Source organism: Emys orbicularis, chromosome 22, assembly GCF_028017835.1.
Source record: "Emys orbicularis isolate rEmyOrb1 chromosome 22, rEmyOrb1.hap1, whole genome shotgun sequence".
NCBI lineage: Eukaryota > Metazoa > Chordata > Testudines > Emydidae > Emys > Emys orbicularis.
Genome location: NC_088704.1, coordinates 20,216,813 through 20,233,251, shown reverse-complemented (window position 1 = coordinate 20,233,251; position 16,439 = coordinate 20,216,813). Strand labels below are relative to the sequence as shown.

Sequence of the window (16,439 nt, the reverse complement as noted above, 5' to 3'; positions counted from 1 at the left end):
ATAATAAGGTGGTAAGTAACAGTCAGCATGGATTTGTCAAGAACAAATCATGTCAAACCAACCTCATAGCTTTCTTTGACAGGGTAACAAGCTTCATGGATGGGGGGAAGCAGTAGACGTGGTATATCTTGACTTTAGTAAAGCTTTTGATACTGTCTCGCATGACCTTCTCATAAACAAACTAGGGATATGCAACCTAGATGGAGCTACTATAAGGTGGGTGCATAACTGATTGAAAAACTGTTCCCGGAGAGTAGTTATCAGTGCTTCACAGTCATGCTGGAAGGATATAACGAGTGGGGTCCTGCAGGGATCAGTTCTGGGTCCAGTTCTGTTCAATATCTTCATCAATTATTTAGATTATAAATGTATTCTCTATGCCATTAAGTTTGTGGATGATACCAAGCTGGGAGGGGTTGTAAGTGCTTTGGAGGATAGGATTATAATTCAAATGATCTGGACAAACTGGAAAAATGGTGTGAAGTAAATAGGATGAAATTCAATGGGGACAAATGCAAAGTGCTTCACTTAGGAAGGAACAATCCGTTGCACACATACAATGACTGCCTAAGAAGGAGTACTGTGGAAAGGGATCTGGGGGTCATAGTGGACCACAAACTAAATATGAGTCAGCTGGTAACACTGTTGCAAAAATAAGCGAACATCATTCTGGGATGCATTAGCAGGAGTGTCGTACGCAAGACATGAGATGTAATTCTTCCGCTCTACTCTGCGCTGATCCTCAACTGGAGTATTGTGTCCAGTTCTGGGTGCCACATTTCAGGAAGGATGTGGACAAATTGGAGAAAGTGCAGAGAAGAGCAACAAAAACGATTAAAGTTCTAGAAAACATGACCTATGGGGAAGATTGAAAAAATTGGGTTTGTTTAGTCTGGAAAAGAGAAGACTGAGAGCGGACATGATAACAGTTTTTAAGTAGATAAAAGGTTGTTACAAGGAGGAGGGAGAAGAATTGTTCTTCTTAACCTCTGAGAATAGGACAAGAAACAATGGGCTTAAATTGCTGCAAGGGAGGTTTAGGTTGGACATTAGGAAAAACGTCCTAACTGTCAGGGTGGTTAAACACTGGAATAAATTGCCTAGGGAGGTTGTGGAATCTCCATCATTGGAGATTTTTAAGAGCAGTTTGGACAAACACCTGTCAGGGATGGTCTAGATAATACTTAGTCCTGCCATGAGTGCAGGGGACTGGAATAGATGACCTCTCGAGATCCCTTCCAGTCCTATGATTCTATGATTCCAGTTCAGCCAGACCCTGAAATGCACCACACTGCCTAATTTGAATGTAAGATTAATAACCCCTCCGTGGGAGAGGAGCAGGTTCACTAGAAACTTGGCCCAGGATTGCTGTGAAGGTTTGCAGTCCTCAGGGACCCTTTGAAGAACCTGGGCTGGATGGTGGGTACTTTTACACAGAGCCCAGTACTGGGGACATGTGAAAAGCGGTGTTGCGTGTGGCACCCCATGCTCCTGTCACCCCTGTAGTGGCCTTAGCTCTCAGATGTGAAGCCAGTTTTATTTTATATAAATAGGACAGTTCTGGAAGGGGCAAGGAGTGGCAGGAGCCCCAAGAAGATCTTGATGCATTTATGAATGGGATTATATAACTGTATTGACTGCAATATCAGGGGACTAGACTTGATGAGCCAGTGCCTTCCAGTCCTATGTGCAGTGGTGTAGGGTTGAGTGTTAGTCATGGTTGCTAAGGGGGAGCAAGAGAATTGAGGAGACTGGAAACTTCCCCACAGCTCTGCCTGTGAGTAGCTTGTTGTTTAATTCACAACTGCATTAGGAGCCGTCTGTGCATGGAATAGCTTGACGTTTCCCAGTCGGATGCTAGCATGATTTTTTTTATTCCTTCATCATAAGCCAAATAGTTTTTGAGCTCTCACCAGCCCCTTGGTGTGACTCGCTCACCAGTACTAGATGAAATACCTGTGGTTTTTATAAATTGACTTTCCTTTGACAAATAGCAGTTTAAATTAGGGGGGAAGCAATCACACAAAACTGCAAAAGAATTAATGAAATACGCAACTTGGAAAAGAAGAGAAGTGCTAGGCTTGTTCTGGAGCCCACTCCCCCTGGGCTCTCTCCTCCCTGGTTAAAATGGATTGAAAAGCATTATGTTAAGATCCATGATTGTTATTAGAATACGTGGAAAATATGCAAAGTATTTGAAATTAAATTCTTTTTATTTAGGTTCTACCGTCAGAATTGAATCTTCTGTGCACTCCACTTTCCTACTAAATCCTCCTCCTCCAGGGGTTAATGGTGGTTGTGTTTTGTGTTTTAGAACAGCCTATTACACAGACTACAGGCAGGTGTACAGCATGGAATACCAGACTGTGTACAAGTGCTGCCCAGGATGGTCCCAGCTTGGAGGGGATGCTGGCTGTCTTTACTGTAAGTACCACTGCACACCAGTGAGGTTTTCTTCTCATTCCAATTGTCTTTGCATGCTTATTTCATGGCCTGTGCACTGCAGCAGATGCTATAAACCCCTGTCTTAGAAGAATACTTTCTTTTAATGGGAGGGAAAGTTTCTCTCTGGACTCCTGTGAAGTGGTGTGAGCCACTTTCTGTTTTGTATAGAACTTCCTCATTCTAACACACAAAGATGTTCAGGGTCACATTATTCAGTTACCCAGTTGCCAAAAGCTACTAACATTTTAAAACATGTCACAATCTGGTGATATAAACTGTCCCACTGGCAGAAGCTGCAGAAAGCTGTAATCTGAGTGGAGTTATCATTAAGCATAACATTAATTGCTGGTTATGTAAGTGAACATGCCAGTGATAGCTAATTTGCCCACAAATTCCTCTTGCTCAGCATTCTCTGGAGCTGCTTCTCACCTCTTCATCGTAGGAGGAGGCCTTGGAAATGAAGCTTTTGAACAAATGAAGCCCTTGAATCGTTCAGATACAAAAATGTGCTTCACTACTGTGTTTCAGGAGCCCTGTGAGATTTGGCTGGAAATTGATGGACACTCAACTGTGTGTGCTTCCTGTTTTGTTTGCCCCTCCCTGCACTTATAAATGAGAGAGAGAGAGAGAGAGAGGTTCATTCATGAATTTACATATAAGGGGAAGTGTCTCTCAGACTATCTTGGAAAGGATCAAATGTGTCAAATGATTTTTGGTTCTATTTTAGGGTTTTTCATGCTTGGAATTCAGCTTGCTGAACTTGGGGCTCTCCCTACCCCTTTCTTTTCAGCTGATCTCCCCTTATAAAGGACGTTGGGACTTCTTAAACTGCTGGTGTTTAGTACTGTCAGGACCTCGACAGAAGGTGTTAGTGTCACATTCCCAGAACAGGAAGTTAACTGTCCAGTATGAATAAGCTGGGGTTGTGATATCTCTAGTGGTTTAGAGTGAGGGACTTGGAGTCAGGACTGCTGGGTTCTAGTCCCAGTTCTTCCACTGCTGTGCTTTGAGACTTTTGGCAAATCACTCTTTGCCTCAGTTTAACCATATGTAAAATGGGTATAAAAGTACCTACTTCACAAGTGTGTTGCAAGGCTCCTTTAATGGTTTTTAAAATGTATTAAAATCTCTTGATGGATCATGCTCTGAAGGTGCAAAATATTATTATTATTTGCTGTGCTTTTATTATGGAACATGGTTGATTAAAATGGTATATTTGGATAGCTTGAAAAAAGGAAAATATTCTCTTGGATCTCACACCGATCTAGCCAAGCACATACATAGAAATAAAAGTCACTAGAGAGGGAGTATCATGTATATTCTTCATGATTATATTATTAATTTCATGCTCAGTAACTGAATAAAATCATCAGCTCCTTTTTTAATTAGCATTGGGAGATGCATTTCCTACCAACGTCATTAAAATTTAGCTTTCATTAGAGGTGACAGGCCGGTGAACTAACAAAGGGGGTGCATGCTTGGCTGTCTTGGCATCAAAAGAATGAAAGCCAACAGTTTTCATATCCATTTTAAAAATAATTTTGATTGTAATTGACCTGGGGCGTTGGAAAATGTCTCCTACAGCTAGTCCTCTTTTGTTCTCCAGAGGGGCTTGCAGACCCCTTTTCTTGCACTTTGCTTCTTGAAGTGAGGTTGAAAGAGTAAGATGTGTCTAGCAAGCCAATTTTTATTTTTCTGATTTAAAGGATGATAATATAGGCGACTAAGCCCATTGCATCAAAGGAAACTCTGTGGCTACTTAATAACCCAATGGCAGCAGGCAGACAATACTCTCAGCTGAACTCAGAAAAGTGACTACTGTAATGAATTTCCTATAGAGGAAGTGAATAATTCTATCCAGGAAGGGAGCAAGAGGAAAGGAAAGAGAGCGGCCTAGAGAAACCTCTTAACTTGTCATCCCAACTATACGTACTGAAAGTCAAAGGTGTAGGAATAATCTCTAACTGCACTGGACTGTTTGTAGAAGAATTGATTCAGGGGATACTAAGCAGAGGGCATGGATGATGCTGGACTCTCATAAAGAATGAAGTATGTCTGGGCCTTCTGAGAACAAAGGCATTGGGCTATTTAAATATTCATCATGTGCCTGTTGCTGACATAATAGGAGAACAAATGCCATTTACTTTCTTATTATGCATAAGTCAATAGACCCTGTTGTTCCCTTTTAAGTTTTGTTTGCTTGGGTATTTTTGCTTATGATTCCTGGGAGGAACAAAGCTGGAAGTTTTTGCTTTGTGCCTGCAATGGATGCTGAAAAGCAGACTTCAAAGTCAATGATTTTCTCTTGCTTCCTGTTCACTAGCCTTGAGATTTCAAGGGAGAGTGGGGGGGGGGGGGGAGGACGTGATTCAGGTAACCAGTTAAATTAATATTTTGGTGGGAAGGGGGGTAAATGTGAAAAAATAGGAGGCTCTGTGACAAGAACAAGGACCTGTCTGATGCTTTAGAAAAGGAAGGCTTTCGGGAGGGTCGTTGCTGGCCCAAACCCACTTCAGTAGAAATTCTGGCAGAATTGGAGAATCTAGAATGCAAAAGGGCTGCCTTGATAATGTGGAGCTGTTGTTTAGTTTGTGGCAGAAGGGTTTCAGTTTCCGAAGTCAAAGGTTTTTTCACTGATCACATCTGGCATGGGCTCACATGGAAATGTGCACTGGGTTTCCAAGCGCCTTTCTGGATCTTACATTCAACCTTCTTTATTTTTTATCTTCAGTTTCTTTTGAGCTTAAAACTGTGTTTATACCCCTAGCAAAGTGAAAATATAGATGCTCCATCTCCTACGTTCCATATTCAATACGCCCATAGCATATTTCTAGCTTGTGAGGCTTTATAGTGGTATTTAATGATATGGCACACACTGAGGTCCCAATAGTACTTCAAGGGAGAGCTGTGCTTTAACTGTGTTAGGAGACAGCTGTGTTGTAACCATGACTGCATTAGACAAGGACTATAGACTAGGTTTTTGGCCCCAGTTATAACATGGTTTGGTCCAGTCTGCGCTGTCTGGTCAAACTTTGTTAGAACCCGGTGCAGCAACAACAGAGTGCTTAAGACTGGTGGCTAAAGTTGGCACACCACTGTCAACCACAATAGGAGAGAGCTGCTGTTGTTTATCCTAAATGTTCTATCAACCCACCATTCAACACTGCTCTGTGGGATGGCAAGTGACTTGTATCCAGGCTTTCTGCTTCAATCAGCAACATATTGTGATTGATGTATAAGTCTGTTGTTCTTTCATGTATCAAAATATTCTGTCCTGAGGGTGCCCTGTAGCATCTCCAGCTTTTTGGCTTGCATGGGTGTAATTACTTTTTTGCCCAGTCCCCCTGTTCTCTAGTGTGAACTTTTTGTTTTTTTTTGGTTCTTTGTTGAGACTTTTATGGATCCTTTAAACAGAAGGGGAGGGGTCAGGATGGAGAGAGGAAATGAGTTGAGTAAACTGTATGAATGAAGAACTACTTTGACAGAGAAGTGTGCCCAGTAACCTGTGAATTCTGCAAGATTTGCTGTGGAAACTACCTCATGTAACACTGAAGGCTCAGGGCCTGGTCCTCAGCTGGTGTCAATTGGTGTAGTTCTGTTGAAGTAATGGAGCTATGCCAAATTATTCTAGTTGAGTGTCTGTCCTCAGAGATGTAATAGATCTTGTTCCTGCTCCTTGCAGACACGTGGGCAAGGCCATCAGTGGTAAAAATATAATTAGAACTGTTGGAGACTGTAAGGCAGAATCAAGCCAACAAGAACATCTTTTTCTGTCTTCCGATTTGACTTAACATTTCTTCACCACAGTATGCTCGTTCCTCCAGGCATTTGAATGCTCCTTTACAAATCTCTTCACTTCTGCTCTTCTTGCTTTTGTGAGGCTAACCCCTCCGTCTGTCTAAAAGCAGAAGCGCATGATGCTCTATTAACGTAACTTTGTTCTTATACTCCCTGTGTTCTTATACTCCCTGTGTTCTTATACTTGTGCCCATAGCTTAGCCATGCCTGTAGTTTCCCTCTTTCATAGTAATGAGGTAGTATCTGATGTACGATAGGGTCTGCTAAATAATATTATGGGAGACCAAGGCCCCGGTATCTGCCTGGTTATTAACCCAACCCTGAAGAGTGTGCTTCCCCCAGGGCTATATTACCTGCCTGGCAGGAGAGTGCTTTGCCTTGGCAACTGATACCACACTCTGCCTCTTCCTTGTTTAGCAGGCTTACAGCTGACTTGAAACACTGAGGGCTTATTCCAGCCTCCAAAATGTGCTTGTCCAAGTATTTAGAGGTGTGAGAATGGCCTATGCAGTACCATCAGGCTGGGACCTGCTTAACGACCCACAGAGTTCAGCATCTCTGCTGGGAATGAATAATTAGGAAATGGATGGAAAGTTTCATAGAAACACCCTGTAAAATGTCACTTAAGGAAGAGGTCTAAAGAATTAATGCTCCGCAGAGATTTGAAAATTTCTTGAGGAATATTTGATTTCCCTGCTATTCCCCTCCCCCTGTGCCATTTGCAATTGTGTCTGCTGGGCTTATAACTTTCCCAGGAGTTGTCAGATCTCACCTTATAAATGTGTAGTGCTCAGTTCCCTTGTGGATTACCTGCTTTTTCTCCTCCCTTCTGCTCACAAATAAGTGGAAAACAAGTGATGATTGATTAAAAAAAATCAGATTTTTTAAAATTTGAATTGGATTATTTTACTTTAATCCATTTTTCTTTTTTAAGATAAATCTACTTAAAATTAAAATTAGAAATTATGATAAGGCCTAAACTACTTGTAATTAAACTACATTTAAATAAAATAAAAAGTAAATAAATAAAAATTAAGGTGCACATGTTTGCTGCAGAAGTTCTTTAAAAGTCAAACCTCTGAACTGGTGGCAGTCACTGGCTAAGCACCTGGAACCAGAGAGTGTTGAATTCCTTTTACCAGCTTTTGACACCACTAGCCTTTTTTAATTTCAGTTTATTCTGCTAGTTCAGTTGAATGACTAGTTCAGTCAAAGTTAAGAAACCATCAAGAGTTGAAAGGCAAGCTTGTCCAATCTATGAGAAAAACTAGGTGTGAGAGAATGAGATCTACTAGTTCTAAAGTCTTGAAGGACATGGTCACCAGAAACAATCAGCTCAATTTACTAATTACAGATACTTCCTTTGTTTAATAAATCAGTTTTAAATGCAGAATGTCTCAATAAACTTGCTTTTTTTCTTGTCTAGCACGTTTAAAAAATTTTTTTTTTATTTAACTAATATACCAGTTTTACAATGTTGTTTTTATACACTTTTAATTGAATGCCAATTTCTACCCAAATAGAGCTTGATACAAATCACAAGTAAAAATGATCACATAATAAGTGCATTATTCACCATTTTCTAATATAATGAAATATGTAAACAATAATCTGAATATATGTGTGTTAAGCTATGTAATTGTTTAAATATGTATAGATATATTGTGTTCTTATGGTTAGGAAAAAGTACCAAACTTTGTGTAAAGAGCTATGTTTATTTGTAAATGAACATATTTTTAAATAGATTGAGTCTCATTGGTTAGAAACTTTCTTTAGGAAAATAATTAAAAAATACAGTTGCAAAACAAGATGAAAATGGATTATTTAAATCGAGGTTTCCTGCTTGATGATTTAAATCATGATTAAAATGTGATTTAAATCACTTTGACTTAAGTCAAACCATGCTGCTTCGCTGCAGCTCTGTTACCATGTCATTCCTTATTTCATTTTCACCCACCTTTGTCCTGGGCCATTCATCCGCACAGCCCAGTTTAGAGAGGGAAAAGGTCAGAAGTCATGACAGCCTTTTTCACTCATGGTCTGGTATCAGATTCCTTTCCTTAATGATAACTGATAAGATTGACTTTTGAGCTAAAACTATTAGTTTCAGATGACATCTGAGATGTCACATAAATTCCACATGGGTTGAATAGTGTAGTTAAGGTCCTTGCTGTGCAATACAAGGCCTGTGTGTCTGGGTAGCCTCACGATGTCTACTGTTAGCTCCAGGATGCCTAAAAGTTGGGTCCCGTCAAGTCTGTACAATTGGTAGCTCTTAACCTGAATGGAATGATTGGAGTTCAGTAACAGACACTGTGTCTGGGCACCCCTGCTAACTCCTTCCATTTCAGAGAATGAAACTGTAGGATGGAGAGGAATTGAGGATGGCGAAAAGGAGGGAAAATGAGGAGAAACAGGAAGAAAGATTTAGTGGGAGATTCAGTACTTTATGACTTTTTGATGGGTACAAGCCAGTCTCAGTGCCAGCATTTCTTGTGCTATTAATGACTCTTGTTTGTCTTCCAGGTTCTGAGGCACAGGCTTGATTGTGGCTAAAGAGGGAGAATAAAATGTTAAGTCTGGTGTGGGGGTGGTTATCAGAGACTGAGGTGGGTTGAAAGAGCACTTTGAGCATCCCCAAGGGGTGCATAGAAAGCAGCCAAATTCTAATCGCCTTATTAAGAGGGGAGCTTTTATTAGTCACAAATGGCCTATTAAAGACTCCAAAGTGAGTTACCCTGCACTGAACTACATATCACACTGCCAGCTCTGTTTAGCTTTAGCATATCATCTAGTGAGCAGTTAAACAGCACTCAGCAGGACCTACTCTGGCAGCCACGCTCAGCTGTTGGTTTTTATTCTGCAAATATGTCAGAACTCTGCTTGGTGCATAACCATGGGCTGCACAACCCTCCGAAAAAATCTTGTACCAGGTCTTCATGAGGGAAGGCTTGATTATTTTATAAGGTGTGTTGGTTTGGTCCACAGCAAATATGTTCATATAACAACTTAATTTCCTTAATAGGTTGACTTTCATGTGTACATTGCCCCTCGGCTCCTGGAAGCTTATTGTTTTGTCAGTTCAGAGGGCTAAATTGTATTTCTGTTCATAGAATCATAGAAGATTAGGGTTGGAAGAGACCTCACGAGGTCATCTAGTTCAACCCCCTGTTCAAAGCAGGACCAACCCCAACTAAATCATCCCAGCCAGGGCTTTGTCAAGCCTGACCTTAAGAACCTCTAAGGATGGAGATTCCACCACTTTCCTAGGTAACCCATTCCAATGCTTCACCACCCTCCTAGTGAAATAGTTTTTCGTAATATCCAACCTAGACCTCCCCCACTGCAACTTGAGACCATTGCTCCTTGTTCTGTCGTCTGCCACTACTGAGAACAGCCTAGCTCCATCCTCTTTGGAACCCACTTCAGATAGTTGAAGGCTGCTTTCAAATCCCCCCTCACTTGTCTCTTCTGTAGACTGAATAAGCTCAGTTCCCTCAGCCTTTCCTCATAAGTCATGTGCCCCAGCCCTGTAATTACTTTCGTTGCCCTCCACTGGACTCTCTCCAATTTGTCCTCATCCTTTCTGTAATGGGGGACCCAAAACTGGACGCAATACTCCAGATGTGGCCTCACCAGTGCCAAATAGAGGGGAATAATGACTGCCCTTGATCTGCTGGTGGTGCTCCTATGAATGCCATCTTGGCAACAAGGGCACACTGTTGACTCATATCCAGCTTCTCGTCCACTGTAATCCCCAGTTCCTTTTCTGCGTAACTGCTGCTTAGCCAGTCGGTCCCCAGCCTGTAGCGGTGCATGGGATTCTTCCGTCCTAAGTGCAGGACTCTGCACTTGTCCTTGTTGAACCTCATCAGATTTCTTTTAGCCCAATCCTCCAATTTGTCTAGGTCACTCTGGACCCTATCCCTACCCTACAGCATATCTACCTCTCCCACCAGCTTAGTGTCATCCACGAACTTTCTGAGGGTGCAATCCATCCCATCATCCAGAGCATTAATGAAGATGTTGGACAAAACCAGCACCGGGACCAACTTCTGGGACACTCTGCTTGATACCAGCTGCCAGCTAGACATCGAGCTGTTGATCACTACCGGTTGAGCCCAACGATCTAGCCAGCTTTCTATTCCTCTTATAGTGCATTCAACCAATCCATACTTCTTTAACTTGCTGGCAAGAATACTGTGGGGTGAGCCTTTTGCCTAGGATCAAGTATAATTTTGGTTAAAGATCTGATGTATCCTCTTTTGAAAAGCTATCTTCTGTCCTGGATGATCTCTTCCATATTTAACTCATATGAACATGTATGTTGTGGTGCAGTGTATGGAAAATGCTTTTTTCAGTTAACTTTATTCTATTGTATTTGACTTCCCAGGAAACCTATTCTACTATGTTCCTGTAAGCCTCTACCCCTTGTCTTTTGAAACAGTAATAGGCTTGGCAGGGTTGCATTTAAATGAGTAGTTGTCTGTAAACTTTGATGTCACCTGACACACACACAAATCAACAACAAAACAATCCATTGATAGTAGCTGGTGAGCGCAGCCTTTGCTGCACCTTGCGCCTGCAGGGATTTATTATTTCAGCCCTGCAGCCGCCAGGGAGCTCTCTGCAGCCCTGCGCCCTTACTCACCAGCTGGAATTGTGAGGGCTGTCTCTGGGCAGGAGCTGCTCAGCAATGGGGTGGCTTCCCCCTGTTCGTCCTTCTTGCAGTGCTTTCTTTCTAGCTTCTGCCCTCCTGAAGTAGGAAGTGCTGGACTGGCTCCTATCAGGTAGGGAAGGGTTAAGTATTCACTTAGGCTTTAAAGTTCATGCCTAAATATAAATAACATTGCCAAGGAATGAGCCAGAGAATGGTGATTTCCCCCTCCCCTCCCACCCCCAGGGTCAGACATAACCCTGATAAAAGCAAGTATTTCTATATGGTAGCTATTGTCCATTTCATAGTATAATACAATATGAAACTTGTATACCATCTTTTATGAAAGATTCTAATTAACCTTTGTAGTCTATACACAACAATCATTTCATCCATTAAATAGCAGCCATGCCTGGGATGAAATGTAGGAACTGTTTAACAGTAAAGAGCTGCACTGTGTAACAGTGGAAAACCATATGTTGCATCTTCTGTCTGAGGATCTCTTTACAAGCATTAGTGAATTAAGACTTTTAGGCCCCTTTTGCCCCTTATGGAATAGGATATTATTATTATTTCCACTTTACAGTTGGGGAAAAGGAGGAACAGAAAGGTGAAGGTACTTGTCCAAGCCTCAGAGGAAGTTTGGGGTCTGGTCAGGAGTAGAACGCATATCTCCTGATTTCTAGTCACGTATTTCCAGTATCCCCTAGAACCATGCGGTGGGCCTTCCTTGTACTGACTTGTAGGGAAGAGCATCACTTACTGCACTGTCAGTACCACTCCATGCAGCATCTAGAGGTTCCTTGTGGATGCACAGCCAAACACTGCGCCAACCTGACTCTATCTAGCTTATGAGATCTCACAGGATCAGAGAATGAAACCCGAAGAGCCTTAACGTTCTACCGGGCCTGAAGGTTATTTCCTGCGTGCAGAGAGAATTCCATTGAATAATATTGACGTCCTCTAAAAAAAGATGCTCTCTTCCTGTAGGACTAGAGTACTGGTGATATTTTAAGGTTGTTGGACTTTACTAAAGATGCAGCATGGCATATATCCGTGATAGGAAGTCCCAAGGAAAATATCTATAGATACTTGGTCAGTTTGTCTTTATACTTGGGGGGGGGAAGACCTGTGCATTTGGAAGGAATATATAAAAACTGACATTTGTAAGGGGAGCCACCAGAACTTGATTTTTATGAGTGGGTTTCTGAGCTTCTCCACAGGTAAAATGTATGGGTTTGTAATGACACCCAAGGCTACATAGTCATAAAAAGTGACTTAAACATTAGCTAGGAAGATTGATGGATTTCTGAGGCAGCATTTCATCACAGTCTCATTAGTCTGGGGATAGGAGTATTTTAACTTCAATGCTACCTTTTGTATTATTAAGCAGTCTTTTGGGGAGAAAATAAAAAGTGGTCAAATACTTAAACTCTAAAACAAGAACTAGCACCCGGGCTAAGTATTTCAGCTATAATGTCTCTAAGGTCTAAGGTGGGGGTTCAGACATGGGTCAGAATGGGATTTAAATCAAGGTAAAGATACAGCTCAGCTTTGCCAGTCATGATCTACTCCGCTCCATGACAAGGGAATGTTTGCTTCTCAGAGTTAACTGCCTAAGCCCTTTGAACCTGAAGCAGGTACAGAGGCGGGACAAATTGTGACATTTATAGTGCTGTGAAGGGTAACTAAATAATGACACTGTGTCTTTAAGAAAAATTGGAATTCTGCTGGGCTCAGTTGACCAATTGATGGTCATTTTAAAGAGAGTCTCCAGAGACACCAAGATATAGCTGATTAGCGCCTTTGAAAGAAAGGGGAACTGTAGTTATTATTACTGATTCCTGTAACATAGAGTTAAAGATGTGACACTCAGAGCACATCTCCAAGAAACAAACCAGCATAACAAAACTAAATTATTCCTCTCCAGGTACTCCTGATCTTCTTTGCTGGGTTGGTTGGGGTTGAATTACCTGGGTGGTCATCTCTCCCTCTCCCTCTTCCACAGATTCAACCTTTAGTCATTGTGATGGAGAGGTCAGTCTGTCCTGATCTTTGTTGTGAGATTTTTGTGCTTTCACTTATTTTGAGATTGCACACCAAGCTCCATTTAAGGATGGACCCAGGTGTATGTCTTTCCTGTGTGACAAGAAGGGGTGAACTGGTATCCATCATTTCCCTGTGATACTACTCCAGCAATCTAATAATCTACTCTCAGGAATTGTTTCTTGATATTCAGCATTTATTGCCTTCTATTCACTTATGTAATAACCCTTTGAGTAGAGAACTGAACCCATAGGGAATTAGTAGGAGAAGAGAAAAAATGCAAGCAGTTAACATAGATGAAGTTATTTCTTTGTGTGTGTGTGTGTGTGTGTGTGTGTGTGTGTGTGTGTGTGTGTGTGTGTGTGTGTGTGTTGTGAAACAGGAGGAATTTACGCCGTGGAAGAAAAGCATGATAAAGGACAATGTCAGGACCTAGCATACAGTGGGAATTTAGGAAGCCAATTGTGTTTCAGTAGGAAAATCGAAGTCAATATTTAATGCATGTAGCTATCAGTGGTAAAAAGAGAATAGCAGGAAACTTAGTAATGGGGAAATTAGTTCTCCATTTTGTAGTGGATCATAATTGACTGCAGTCTGATAAAACACCACGATAAGAGAATTATAATCAAACACGACAAAGAATGTAATTTGAAGGATTGGCCGCTAAGATATGTCCCTAATATAGCCTCACTAAGCCATTACACAGAACTGGAATAATTTCCTCCAGTTTATGGTTGATACCTCTTTCCATATCAATGGAAATTATCTGCTCAGAGCTCCCTTCCCTGTACCTTTCTGCTAAGGGCTCATGCTTAGGTCCTTTGATTTTATACTTGCATTTTCATCTTAATTCCAAGCAACCCTGACATTTCCCAGCTGTATCCATTACACTGCCACTACTCCAAAAAGCTCATCAATTGACTCCCAGCCTGGATGTTGCAAAATGCCTCTATGGCTAAACTGTCCTATGTGGTCTTGGGGAGTGCATCCTAACATCTCAAAGAGTAATACTGAGCTAAGGGAGCATTGCTGAGTCTGGGCAACTGGATCTACTGCAGTCAGAGATTTAGGGTGACCAGACAGCAAGTGTGAAAAATTGGGACGGGGTGGGGGGTAATAGGAGCCAATATAAGAAAAAGACCCAAAAATCAGGACTGTCCCTATAAAATTGGGACATCTGGTCACCCTACAGAGATTACAGAATAGTTATGGCGCCTCTTACTGTGCTGTTAAATATAAATCTCTTGTATGCTTGCCTGGGGTAATGTTGTTGTGACACATGATAGCTGATTTCTTGTGAGAGGCCCTCAAATCTCTTATTGATTATATACCGATAGTCAGTAGCACTGCAGTTATACAAAGCAGGTATAGTTCCAGTGGGAACACAATATATTGACCAGAATATTGAGGGATAATGGGGAGCAGTATAGGGAATTAAGTGAGAATTACTGTATCGAATGGTTAGAGAAAGTGGGCCTTGGAGTCAGGACTCCTGAGGTCTTGCCTCCAACTTTGCCACTGACTCACCTTGTGCAAGTCATGTAATCTCTTTGCCCCTTTGTTTGCTCACCTGTAAACGCGAGGAGGAGGAGGATGATATATACTTCAGTGGAGCACTCTGAGGCTTAGTTAATGAGTATTTGTAAAGTGCCTGGAGATCCTCCAATGAAAGGTTCCTAGAAGTGCAAAGTGACAGAATAGAAACATAATTGGGAAATAGGGATTGTGGCTCACCACATAGTTGTCATTGTTTCTTAAAGCATTGCTGCCCTGAGACTGCCAAGGACTGCGTGGTATTCATTGTGAATGGGGGGAGGGCAAGCATGGTATATTTTTTATAACTCCCAGTAAGAGGTAGTGATCTCTCACATGCATCGAAGTGTCTGGCGTCGTGTATTTCTTTCTTTCTCCACTGCTTTATTTTAACTAACTGGTGCTACAAACCCCATAAACTCCCTTTCTAGTTTCTCTTTGGAAACAACCATAATACAGAAACTAAAGTGTGGTAGTTCAGTGCATAACAGGATGCCAGTTCTCGCTCTCCCGCTGATCTGGAGCTAGGATAAGATTTACACTGGGTGGCCAATAATTCACTACTTTCTCCTGTTTCTGCCTATTAACATTCCAGCCCTGAGCATTACAAGAACCCAACAGCACTATTCCAGCCCTGGAGGCAGTGAGTGACAATGCAACTTATTATAGTTGTAGCGGATGGGCTGGGATGATGCCCATGGGGTACGAGTACCCCCTCCTCCACGATACAAATACAACCTGCTTTCCAATATGGAAAATAGAGGGATGTTTTATGGAGAGCAGAGCTTCAGGAGATTTGGCATGTCTAAGACAGCAGGGAACAAGTCTCCTCTGCGTAATGATGATGCATTTTAGATGCACGCTGCCTTTTTAGTCAGAAGTGTTGTAAGCACATCAAATGTGCGGGTAGTCTGTCAAGTTGCCAAGCTCCACTTTCGAGGTGGTTGCATATCAGTGGTGGTGCAGCTATATAATTTGTGTAATGCTTTAGGCTCCTTTGGGAAAATATGGAGATGATGTTCGTGCAGTATCATCGTTGTGCTTGGTACTGTAATTTGGGTAGAGGAAGAAGTGGTGCCTCCTCCTGGGTCTTACAGTTTCAAGACTCAATTATACAAGATGCTTAGGCCCCAGCTTTTTAAAGGCATTTAGGCTTTGCTCTGCTCAGCGTTCATAGATTCATAGCTTATAAAGGCATAACACAGGCCAGGGATCTTCCTGAATTAATTCCTGTTTGAACTAGAGCATATCTTCCAGAAAAATGTCTAAACTTGACAAGCAGCGAACTTTATGCTCCTAAGTGCCTAAGTCACTTTTGAAAATGGGACTTAACAGATGAAGTCACTTAGGCCTTGCAAAGCTGAACAGATCAAAACCCAAATACTCTCAGAAATTGGGGCCTTAAAGATTTTTAAAGGTATTTAGGCACCTAGTGGGATTTTCAGAAGTGCCTAGGCACCAAACACCTATTGAAATCAAGGAGTTGTAGACACCTATGTGCTTCTGAAAACCTCACTAAACACCTAAATACCTTTACAAATCTGGCCCTTAGCGTTTTAAGTTACTATTTACTTAATGAGAGTGAAATATACGCTCAGAATCCAGCCCTTAATTATACAGAAAATACAGACAGATCCATCTATTTTAGGGTTTTCTCAGACAAATATAATTCAGACACTTAATACACTGGTTGACCAGCAAAGAGTCGGTCCTAGACTGGTAGCAGATGTATTTTGTTGGTTGATTAGTGTTGAAAAGTATATTTTTAAGAAGGGATGGATGCAGAGCAGCTGGCTGACCCCAGCACTCTTGCTGCTGCTGCTTCCACCGGTGGAGCTGTACTGGTCTTATAGCCATGCTGGGAGGCTTTGAGGAAAAAAGCTCATTGTAGACACAGCCAGTATCCCCTGGGCCTTGGAAATCTCCAGCTGGTTACATTTTACATACCTGAGTGAGTTAT

General features: G+C 41.7%; 1 protein-coding gene across 1 annotated transcript in view; it reads left to right on the top strand.

Moving 5' to 3' along the window:
* Window positions 1-16,439, top strand: part of MEGF6 (multiple EGF like domains 6) — a 248,213-nt gene that overhangs the window by 21,496 nt on the left and 210,278 nt on the right. The window contains exon 3 of the mRNA XM_065421373.1: window positions 2,315-2,424. Within this exon, the coding sequence (XP_065277445.1) occupies window positions 2,315-2,424 (110 nt within the window). The remainder of the gene's footprint in view (window positions 1-2,314; window positions 2,425-16,439) is intronic.